This window comes from Poromitra crassiceps (assembly GCF_964638095.1).
Source record: "Poromitra crassiceps genome assembly, chromosome: 5".
Taxonomy (NCBI): domain Eukaryota; kingdom Metazoa; phylum Chordata; class Actinopteri; order Beryciformes; family Melamphaidae; genus Poromitra; species Poromitra crassiceps.
In genome coordinates this window covers 55,690,584-55,703,083 of record NC_139642.1, presented here as the reverse complement: position 1 = coordinate 55,703,083, position 12,500 = coordinate 55,690,584, and the positions used below count along the sequence as shown (strand labels likewise).

The following is a 12,500-nucleotide window of genomic DNA, read 5'->3' as shown; positions in this document are numbered from 1 at the left end:
CAGCTGACCTGCCTGAACCACTCAGACCAACAACTTGTTTTGTGCACTGACTGACTGTCTGTCTGTCTGTGTGCATGGTCCCCCTTTTCAAGCATCAATTATTCCTGATTCCATCAGAGTCAGAATTATTTTATTCAGCCAAAGTACTATGTTTGCACATACATGGAAATTGACTTGGTTTATTTAGTTGGTGCACCAGTTACATGAGATACATAGGCAACACAATAAATACAAATACGTTTACAACATATACAAGAAGGTATGAACAGAGTATTTACAGCCAAGTGTGGCCAAGTACAAAATCAGCAAGGCAAAGTGGTACAAGTACAAAGATGTAAAGTAAAAATTAAATAAAATTAAATAAAGGTTAAATAAAATAAAAAATAAAAATGTATGTTGAGTGAGTCCATGAGGATCTGATGATGCAGGGGAGTAAATAGTTTCCACTCTCTTGTTTCTGTTCCCCGCCAGGCTGTTGCAGGAGGGCGTGGACCCCAACCACCGCCATCGTCTGGGCTGGACCGCTGTCATGGTGGCTGCCATGAACCGACAACACAGGTCTGTGAGAGAGACAGAGAGAGAGAGAGACAGAGAGAGAGAGAGAGAGAGAGAGTCATGTTTGAGAGAGTGCGGGGGTGTCCTCGCTGATGAGTGAATGTAATCCTAATGTAGCATTTTGATATTCCGCAGCTGTCCGTGTGTGTTTAGTGTGTGTTTAGTGTGTGTGTTTAGTGTGTGTTTAGTGTGTGTGTTTAGTGTGTGTTGTTTAGTGTGTGTTGTTTAGTGTGTGTGAGAGTCGGGTGCTGAACCCTGCCCATCCTCTAGTTGTTACAGTAGGTCTTCTGAAGTGCAAAGTGTGACTTTCAGACTGACAGACGGTCTTTACCCGTTCCCCCATCCCTCTGTCCAACAAATTCAATTAGCCTCCTGCCCCCCAGAACACACAGCACACACAGAGAGGGGCCGAGGGTAAATCCAATTTACAGGCCTTTTTTTCCACGTTTTTTTCTGGAGTCTCCATCGCTCTGCGGCATCGTTTCTGTTTTCAAGGAGCTTCTCCGTGCGCTTCTAAATGTGTGTGAGCAGCACAGGAGAGCGAGAGAGAAGCATGATGTGAAAGCAACGGAAAAATGACCTTCCTTACTTTCAATTTCAAATTTCAAATGGAACATTTTGCTTCCTTTTTCCGTTTTGTAGATGGTATGAATTCATGCCACTGAAACGGACACGTCCTCCTCCTGAGCATTTAGGTCAAGTGCTGTGAGCAGAACCTCACAGGGCCCGCCTTGAATATCAAGATGGCAAACAAACAGTGATGCTGAATCCAAATGTCCACCTTCTGGACTTGTGGGCTGAGCCCTCGTTGGACTTCAGACATACTTAGTGTGACGTTCTAAGCCGCTGATAGACGGGCCTTGATTTCTAATACAACATATATACACCTTATTTTTGAATGCCCCACCGTAAAATAATTATGGGTACAAGGTCCGGTTTAACGTGACTTGATTGTTGCAGCTTGCCATTTCCTTTGTTATACTCTTTGGCTGCAGACCCGAATTATAACCCGGAAAATGGTTATAAAAGTTATAAAATATAGTCACGATATAAACAACTCACCAACGCTGGGGGTCTGTATGGAAACAATGTTACTCGAAATGGTTAAAAGTTCAATCAATTTGGTCATTCAGTGGCGTTTTACTGCCATGTAAAGTAACTAACGTTAGCCGCTAGCATTAGCCACAGTAGCCGACTACCCATAATGCATTACGTTATCCCAGCACCCGAACGACATTTAATCCATAAAATAAAGCTCAAAACGAAAACCAGATTTCTAAATAGCCGTTATTTATCGTTATTTTGATAAACTGAGCACACAAGAGTAATCTAAATGGTTACTTTGACCGTCTACATTTTTTTCTAAACTGATAAAAGTGACATATTACCGGTAACCCTTATGGCTGTAGAGCAGAATGGCTCTGCTGTAAAACCCTCATAGAAGTTTTTTTTTTCAAGTTAAAACCGTCTATTACACCGGAAGAAGCACCCATAGGCACCATGGCAGCTAGAAATAAGGTGGATAGGTTACACACATTCAAATACAGAAAGGTTTGGAAATAAGTATGCAAGTCTTTCTTCTTCTTCTTTTTCTTGTAGGATTTCAGGTTTTTGGACAATTCCCATTAATTTCTACTACCTGTAGCTTGATGCTTTTGTGCCTTTTTTCCCGAGTGCTTCTGAAGCCAATGCTGATGAAAGCACCATGCTCTCTCCTGACCTGACCCACCTCTCACTGCCCAGCCATTCATACCTTTCAAAGTACAGTGGAATCCACTTATAGTGATCATGGTTATAGAGATCATGGTTATAGTGATCACCCGCTTATATTGATCAAAAAGCTTTGTCCCGAATAATTCCTATCCATCTTATTTTTTAATGCCCCGCTGTAAAATGATTATGGGGTGCAACTGCAAGGTCCGGTCTAGAACATGACTGATTGTTGCAGCTGGCACATTTCCTCGTCAAACTCCGACGCTGGGAAAAAAAAGTTGCTTCTCACAAAGAAATAACACTCGTTTGAGGACTTATTTAAGGGAATGTAATAATATGATCTAATATCTATCACATCCGATAAACTGCGAGACGTTTGGCCAAGCTGGACGTGATTGGCTCCCTTCGCCTGCAGCTTTGAAACATCGTTTACAGACGCGTCCATGTGTCTGTGTCAGTGTCAGTGTCTGTGTCTGTGTCAGCAACGTAACCAAACGTAACGGGGGGGGGGGGGGGGGGGGGCTGATGACGTAAGGCATCATGGCAGCTAGAAATAAGGTAAACACATGTTGTTTGAATAATCTGCTTATAGTGATCAATACTCGGCTTACAGTGATCATTTTGGGCCTCGTCACACCTGAGAACAGTAGATTTTTTTTTAAACGACAGTAAGTTTATATAATATATATTTTTACTTATAAACTGCCAAAAATGAGCCGACGAGATGCAGCAGCGATACTTTGTGCATGTCTGTCTTTATATAGAGAGTCCGGGGCATCTCTGTCTGTTTGTCCATGTGAGACCGCTGTGTTTGAAACGGCTACAGGCTTAGACTAACTTATTATGGGTTTTTAAAGTCAATAACATCCAGTAAATAGTGAAGCTGTCCATTTGTGCTGTATTCATGTAATGAATATGCAAATGTCAATTAGATGGTAATCTGCATGAGAAATAAAGACAAAGAAAAAAATCTTGTTATAATGATCATCCTCTTCTACACGAATCCTGCGAAGTCGCGGATGTAAACAAGCCGCCATTACTGCGGTGGGGAAATACATGGCGCGCGCGTTTGAATGCAAGCTGTCCTCGAGTGTAGCCTTATATTTTTCTACATTTACATTTTTACTCAACGTTACTTTTGACAACGGTGCCTAGGAAATCGGGACGAAGCTGTGCAGTTATCAGCTGCCCCAACAGTAGTGGCAAACTTCAACTTTGGAAGGGAATAGAATGTGAAATACACAAGTCTTTACTAGCGTTAGCTACATGAAGAGTGTCTGAAACCATAACGTTACATAAACATACAAATATAGATGCCAACTAGCGCTGAACCGGAAGAACAAATACAATTGCGTGTAACGCAGAAGAGAGAAAAAGTGGGCGTGGTGAATAGTAAGCATCTTCCTTTACTCACTGTCCTGCCTCCAACCCAGACTCATACACTATGTGGTTGTTTGATTGTTGTGCTGTGTGTGTGTGTGTGTGTGTGTGTGTGTGTGTGTGTGTGTGTGTGTGTGTGTGTGTGTGTGTGTGTGTGTGTGTTATGAGTGCTATAACTCAAGGAGGCGGTGACACTCCTCTGTGTTTAATCCCGTCTTCCAACCCCCCAGTGAGCCGTCCCTGCTGCAGGGAAGACAGAACACAGGTTCACACACATCACTCACACACCTCTCTCTTACACACACACACACACACACACACACACACATGCACGCACGCATGCACGCACACACACGCACACGCACATGCACATGCACACACACACACACACACACACACACACACACACACACACACACACACACACACACACACACACACACACAGACAAGGGGAGTTTATAGCAAAATATCTTCCAGGGCATCTGCCTATTACTCAGTCACACACAACTTTATTTGCAGGCGCTAAGTGAAAACACAGGCAGCATTAGTCATAAAGCAGGTCTAGCCCATAGCCAATATGTCACCAAGCATCTGGGTGCTGAAGGTTCTGCCTCTTGTCTGGCACTAGATGGATCTTCTCCTGGGCCAGGAGCGAGAAAGGGGGGTTAAATAACCACAACACCATTTCTGGGGGAAACGCTGGTTGTCTTCTGATCGTTTCTAGGTGTAATAATGTCCACCAGACAGCAGGGTAAGAAATTAACTACCCCTCCTCTGAGAAATATGGTTCAGGGGCAGTTTGGATGCTTTCCAGGGCAGTTTCACCAAGGGTTGTTGGGAAATACTGTACCTTAGTTATTTGATGTTGCATGACAGATCAATATTCAACCACTCTTCTCCAAGCATATTATTCTATTTCTAAAGGTTCAGAAACAATCCCAGTGAAACATCCTCATCATCTCCTATCATCTCTACAACACCGTCTGGCATCTTATGTAATGTATGTACTTGGAACAACCTTTCAAATAACTTGTAAACCGACAGATATCCAGATATTTTGTTTAGACCCTGGGCAGGCAGACCAGGAGAGGGTCAGACCCTGGGCAGGCAGACCAGGAGAGGGTCAGACCCTGGGCAGGCAGACCAGGAGAGGGTCAGACCCTGGGCAGGCAGACCAGGAGAGGGTCAGACCCTGGGCAGGCAGACCAGGAGAGGGTCAGCGACATCTTCTTCGTCTTACCCCTGTCATTCCAAATCCAAGGGCAATTTTAGATTTATTTTACGGGCATTTTGGGAGCCTAGCTTGTGTTCAGGGGTCAGGGTGCGGCAGTGTGGGAGAGAATTAGGGCTGGAGTAGAGGGGTGTCAGAATTAGGGGTGGGACCAGGGGGGGCGTGTCCTCTTTAAGAGTGGGACCAGGGGGGCGTGTCCTCTTTAAGGGTGGGACCAGGGGGGCGTGTCCTCTTTAAGGGTGGGACCAGGGGGGCGTGTCCTCTTTAAGGGTAGAACCAGGGGGGCGTGTGTTTGCTTGACTTTGATGTGGAGCTAAACCAGGGAGGCGCAGGGCCAGGCCCACTGTTTGCACTCTTTAACACACAATACCCATCTCCATCTCTCTTTCTCTCCCTCCCTCCCTCCTTCCCTCCATCCCTCCCTCCATCCCTCCCTCACGTGCACAAAGAGCACTCGGCCGAGTGTGACGCCTGGTGACCATAACGACCTGTCAGCCGAGTGACTCGTTTGCAGGAATACAACAACAACAAAAAGCAGAAGGGGGAGAAAGCGTAGGGATGATGGAAGGAGAGGATAAGTGTCTCGTTGGGGGAAGAGGGATGGAGAGAATAGTTAAAGTGTGGAGAGAGAGAGCTGTGGAGTGGGATTATGGGTTTGGGACTACTGGGATTAGCTAGGTTGAATAGCTGGTGGGACGGGTGAGCTCCCAGTAGAATATTAACACAGTATTTCGGTCACGATACAATGCTATTGTGATGGTTGGTGTTTTTGTAATGTTCTGCTTCAGTGACACTATATATTTCTGGGACGTCCTGGTGGTTCTGCAGGGTACATTCCTTACCATGTTTTCTCCATAGTAAAGCTATAGCAATAATACCCGAGACAGGCAGCCATGATCACAATACAGAACGCTCATACACAGTATTTTAGTTTATAGACAGACAGTGATCATAAATATGTTTACTCACTGAAGTTGCCCCCCCCCACAAAGTAGTACATACATAAGAATAGAAAACAATAGAAAACAAGCGGTCACTATCTCCATGGTTACCACAAGAGTTGACAAGCTACACTACAGGACGAATCAGCGTGACGTCACTTGACACCGAGAAATGCGCAACCAGGTGTTGACTTTGGTGTGGAGCTAAACCAGGGAGGCGCAGGGCCAGGCAGTTAACACCAGGCAGTTAATAGTATGAGTTGTGCCAAACAAACGTTAATATCTCAAAAACTATACGTCACATCGCTTATATTTTGACATTCTGAGTGAGAGCAGAAGCCTCTCGCCACTTGGGCTCCATAGGGATCCATTGCCGTTGCCACCCAGTGACGCGGTTTGTTTACCAAAATGTTGCTCGGCTGATCCCTCGTATTATCAGCACAGTAGCTATGATTCCAACTGTCAAGTGAATTTTACGTTAGCTTTTGAAATGTTATAAAAAAAATTTTTAATTAGGTGTGTTTGCATCAACAAGCAAATAAACAGACTTCCTGAATGTATGGGGGGGGGGAACATCCACTAGAAAAACAGGAAGTCGTTAAAGGATTGCACGTAGTAGTCTTTGTAAAGTTGTTATTGTTCTTTGGTGGCAGCTCATGTTGGGCAGTAGCCATATTTTACACTTTTGTCCAAAGACTAAAACAAAGAAATGCACTGAGGATATTCTGATGCACCAGTGAATGGCCGCCACACACCTTTTATACTGTACAAAACATTTCAGAACAGACAGAGCCACATTTATACTGTTAGCAATGACGCTAACATTTATACTGTTAGCAATGACGCTAACATTTATACTGTTAGCAATGACGCTAACATTTATACTGTTAGCAATGACGCTAACATTTATACAGTTAGCAATGACGCTAACATTTATACTGTTAGCAATGACGCTAACATTTATACAGTTAGCAATGACGCTAACATTTATACTGTTAGCAATGACGCTAACATTTATACAGTTAGCAATGACGCTAACATTTATACTGTTAGCAATGACGCTAACATTTATACAGTTAGCAATGACGCTAACATTTATACTGTTAGCAATGACGCTAACATTTATACTGTTAGCAATGACGCTAACATTTATACTGTTAGCACTGGCACTGAGCCATTTGTTTGCTCAATCAAACCACGCCTACATCATTAGACATTGTCAAATCAGTAATGATGTAGGCATGGTTCCCTTGCTGTTTATCACATACTTTATTTACCAACAAAATAAATGCAAACTTTTTGAAATAACGAGAAAATTGTATAAACTTTTCTAATTGGATACATAACTAATTAGAGAGAGAGAGAGAGAGAGAGAGAGAGAGTGAGAGAGTGAGTCAGAGAGAGAAAAGTACTTCCCACCTGCTTGGGATGTCTTTGACCACTGCGGCTGTTTGTCAGAAAGGAAAGAAAGGAAAGTAAATGAGTGCGGTGAACCCTCCTTCCTGGCTGCTAGCTGACCCCAGGTGTGCGGCAGGTGAGGCGGGGTCAAGTGAGGTCCAGCGTCTGGGCCAGGTGGTCAGACACATGGATGGTCAGCTCAGCTCAGGTGTCTCGTCTGGAAGCGTCTGCTTCCTGTCTTCCTCGCCCCCGGGGGCAGGATGCGAAACTAACACCAGAGCCACCAGTTGCACGTTGGGCAAAATGTGGCTTCATCTAAGCCTAATCTAAATCTGAATCTAGCCTCAGCATCCGCTTTGGCCAAGTGGCCTGCAGGTCATGATGACGTGAAGCTTTTAGTGCTGTCGGAGGAGTATAGGAGCAGCAGGGTTGAGGTAGCGAGGAGATGGTCCTTCAACTGCAGGACCAGGGTTCAAGTCCCCCTTGTCGTTTAGCATCTGTTCTGCTGAAGTGTCTTTGGGCAACACACTGACTGAACCCCTAGCAGCTCCACAGTGCTGCTGTTCTCTAGCTGAGCCTGACCTCTGACCTCTGAGATCAGTCAAGTTATCATTGTTACATTATTATAATATCAGAACTGCGACTGCGGTTGTAGCGACAAAGCAGAGAGGGTTAGCCGAGGAAGATGTCCACTCCGCCTCTTCTCTTCCACACATGCTGTGACAAAGAGAGCGCGTTACTGAGAGGCTGAGAAGAGCCACACAATGGAATCAAGGCAGAGAAAGAAGTTGGAGATGAGGAAGTTCACTCAGCAGTTGTTGGATAACTCACTCCTCCCAGTTTAACTCACTCCCAGTCAAACTCCCCAGTTCAGTTTCGCTCTTTTATGACCGTAAAATAAGTTTGTAGTTTTCAGAAAATACATACCGGTAGTTTTAGCACTTCTAAGTCTGCTATTTGAATGTTTTTTTGAAGTGTGAGTTTAACCTCGTTGTGGCCCCTGCATCTGCACGCCTTCAGTTTGGCTTCAAACCAGCGCTGCTTCCTAAATGAAGTTAGAGACTTGATCACCCAGTTGATTAGTACAACTTATCAACTGTTTCTAAGAGCTCATTAGTCTTAGGTCCCTCTCTCAGAATGAAATCCCCTTCTTCTCTTTCATCTTTGGATCTACCCTTCCCTCCTTTCTTCCTCTCCTCCTGCTCCTCCTCCTCCTCCACACTCTTCCTCTCTTTATCCTGCCGTGTTGTTTACCTTTCCGATGCCATTAACCCTTTTCAGACCATCTCGCTTCTTCTTCTTCACACACACCCCTGCCCAGCCTCGTGTGACCAGCCATCGTGTGTGTGTGTGTGTGTGTGTGTGTGTGTGTGTGTGTGTGTGTGTGTGTGTGTGTGTGTGTGTGTGTGTGTCAGAGGATGCGGAGACCGAGTGTTTGTCGAAGTGCTTGCAAGGGTGAGAGAAGACCCCTCTGTGGGTCACTGCCCCCCGCCCTCGCCCCCCCAGCCATAGTGATACAGTAACAAAAGGGGACCCCCCGATAGTCCTTTATCTCCCCCTCAGCAAGGTCAGACACAAAGACCTGGCCAGGCTGTTCTCAGCCTTCGCTCTCTCCCACAGGAGCTCACAGCTTCTCTGAAGGCCAACATACAAAATAGCTTGTGGCACACAGACACTAGAAAGTGACACTGCAATACATTTTGTTTTTGCGATATATATTTGCGATATAAAAAAAATAGAAGGATTTTCACCGAATGACATGAATAGCTCATCAACACGTTCTCCTTTAAGAAGGTAGTGGGTAAGCTGCGTGGGTGACGTAGCAGCAAGTGTTTTTAGCAGAGCAATTTAGAGAGAGAGAGTGGCGTCAGCGGAGGACCACAATGCGTGACTCATTAGCCAATGAACAGCCAGGAAGGGGTCTCGCGCTACTTTTGAATGCTAAAATAAAGCTGATAATGTACAATTAGATAAAAAATAAAAAATAAAACTTTCAAAGTACAACACAAACTGTCCATTTTGCTGCAACTCGACAGTGCTGCTTAATCCAGGACCTTACTTCCTGGAACTCTTGAGAGTAAAAAACTGGTCCATTGGAATGAATGGAGATGTCGCGACTCTTCTATATAGACGGCTCTGGTTTTTAGCTGCAGTCAGAGTGATTGGCACAATGCTAGTGTGCTGAGTATCAACCAGCAAAACAGCTATAGTTATAGCGCGTTTGAGTTAATTAGCTTTATACGTGACTCGTGACATTGCACGTCCTCCGTTGTGACTATTGCGCATGCGCACGTTGCGATGACGACGCTGAAACGATACGATATATTGTGCAGCCCTAACAGACAGACACACTATCCGACGAGCGTCAGTTGCTGTTCTGTTCACATGACACAACCTGCTGTCTTTACTGGTAACCGGGAGTCTTGAAGACGTATTGGAGTTTTGTCGGAGAGCTTCAAAAACTGTCGGCGAGAGCTCTGAAGTTACTTATCTGCTGCCCCGGTCGCTGCTCCCCCCTCTGCCGATCTGGGGAGAGCCGTAGACGAGCACCATGCTTCCTCCGACACATGCAGAGCTTCACCGGCAGGACGTGGCACGTAGGAGGATCACGCTATTCCCACCAGTTCCCTTTCGCCCCGACCAGAGGAGGCGCTAGTGCAGCGAACAGGACACACCCTCAATCTGGCTTTCCCACACGCAGACGCAGCCAATCGTGCCTGTATGGACGCCCGACCAAGCCGGAGGTAACACGGGGGCGCGAACCTGCGACCCTCGTGTTGGCAGGCAGGGAATCTACCGCTACACTACCCGGACGACCGATTTTATGCCATGTTAAAAAAAAATCTCCATCCCTCAGCTTCCAGACTCACTGGTCTACCAAGAAGCTATTTGCCTATTTCACTTCCCACCCAATTCACCCATGTTGTGTCTAAAAGACAGGAAGTAACACAGGTGCAAGCAAGACACTAATTAGGGTTTCCAACTTCCAATCCAGCTTTTCCAGTGACGGGGCCCTAGTGTCTTGCTTGCACCTGTGTTACTTCCTGCCTTTTAGACACAAAATGGGCGAATTGGGTGGGAAGTCAAATAGGGAACAAGATTCCCTTCATTTTATACCTGCATTAGATGTTCTGTATTATCTGCTGCAATGTGGACTATACACTGAGTTAAAATACACACTTATGCTTTGTATTCTGAATATTTTTTATCCTGGTGTTTACATGCATTTAGTTCAATTGGACATTTCTCTTTTCTTTTTTGTTTCTTTTTCTTTGTCTTTTTAAACCTCCTTTTCCGGTAGCTTTGAAGTTGGAGAGGATGTTTCAATTCACTCTTCGTCTAATATCAGAGTCAACTGTTGAACTATCTTGGTCATTCATGCGTCCATATCCGTTAGTAATAATCACATTAGCAGACTGAATGGAAGCTGTAGCATGAATAACAAACTGGACATATCCTGCTATGAAGAATCATTTAGCTCCATGGAAGCAATTTCAGGCCTCCCTTTCCTATAATAATCATTTAGCTGGAAATGACCCGTTGCTACCACACAGAGGTTATATGACGTAGTCATTGCTACCACACAGAGGTTACATGACGTAGTCATTGCTACCACACAGAGGTTACATGACGTAGTCATTGCTACCACACAGAGGTTACATGACGTAGTCATTGCTACCACACAGAGGTTACATGACGTAGTCATTGCTACCACACAGAGGTTACATGACGTAGTCATTGCTACCACACAGAGGTTACATGACGTAGTCATTGCTACCACACAGAGGTTATATGACGTAGTCATTGCTACCACACAGAGGTTATATGACGTAGTCATTGCTACCACACAGAGGTTACATGACGTAGTCATTGCTACCACACAGAGGTTACATGACGTAGTCATTGCTACCACACAGAGGTTATATGACGTAGTCATTGCTACCACACAGAGGTTATATGACATAGTCATTGCTACTACACAGAGGTTATATGACGTAGTCATTGCTACCACACGGAGGTTATATGACGTAGTCATTGCTACCACACGGAGGTTATATGACGTAGTCATTGCTACCACACGGAGGTTATATGACGTAGTCATTGCTACCACACAGAGGTTATATGACGTAGTCATTGCTACCACACAGAGGTTATATGACGTAGTCATTGCTACCACACAGAGGTTATACGACGTAGTCATTGCTACCACACAGAGGTTATACGACGTAGTCATTGCTACCACACAGAGGTTATACGACGTAGTCATTGCTACCACACAGAGGTTATACGACGTACTCATTGCTACCACACGGAGGTTATATGACGTAGTCATTGCTACCACACGGAGGTTATATGACGTAGTCATTGCTACCACACAGAGGTTATATGATGTGGTCATTGCTACCACACAGAGGTTATATGACGTAGTCATTGCTACCACACAGAGGTTATATGATGTGGTCATTGCTACCACACAGAGGTTATATGACGTAGTCATTGCTACCACACAGAGGTTATATGATGTGGTCATTGCTACCACACAGAGGTTATATGACGTAGTCATTGCTACCACACAGAGGTTACATGACGTAGTCATTGCTACCACACAGAGGTTACATGACGTAGTCATTGCTACCACACAGAGGTTAAATGACGTAGTCATTGCTACCACACAGGGGTTATATGACGTAGTCATTGCTACCACACAGAGGTTACATGACGTAGTCATTGCTACCACACAGAGGTTACATGACGTAGTCATTGCTACCACACAGAGGTTACATGACGTAGTCATTGCTACCACACAGAGGTTACATGACGTAGTCATTGCTACCACACAGAGGTTATATGACGTAGTCATTGCTACCACACAGAGGTTATATGACGTAGTCATTGCTACCACACAGAGGTTATATGAAGTAGTCATTGCTACCACACAGAGGTTATATGACGTAGTCATTGCAACCACACAGAGGTTATATGACGTAGTCATTGCTACCACACAGAGGTTACATGACGTAGTCATTGCTACCACACAGAGGTTACATGACGTAGTCATTGCTACCACACAGAGGTTACATGACGTAGTCATTGCTACCACACAGAGGTTACATGGCGTAGTCATTGCTACCACACAGAGGTTACATGACGTAGTCATTGCTACCACACAGAGGTTACATGACGTAGTCATTGCTACCACACAGAGGTTACATGACGTAGTCATTGCTACCACACAGAGGTTATATGACGTAGTCAGTGCTACCAAACAGAGGTTATATG

General features: G+C 44.9%; 1 protein-coding gene across 1 annotated transcript in view; it reads left to right on the top strand.

The window, feature by feature from the left end:
• The window catches only part of clpb (ClpB family mitochondrial disaggregase), a 54,424-nt gene that overhangs the window by 4,534 nt on the left and 37,390 nt on the right, over positions 1 to 12,500 (top strand). The window contains exon 3 of the mRNA XM_083637892.1: positions 472 to 558. Within this exon, the coding sequence (XP_083494018.1) occupies positions 472 to 558 (87 nt within the window). The remainder of the gene's footprint in view (positions 1 to 471; positions 559 to 12,500) is intronic.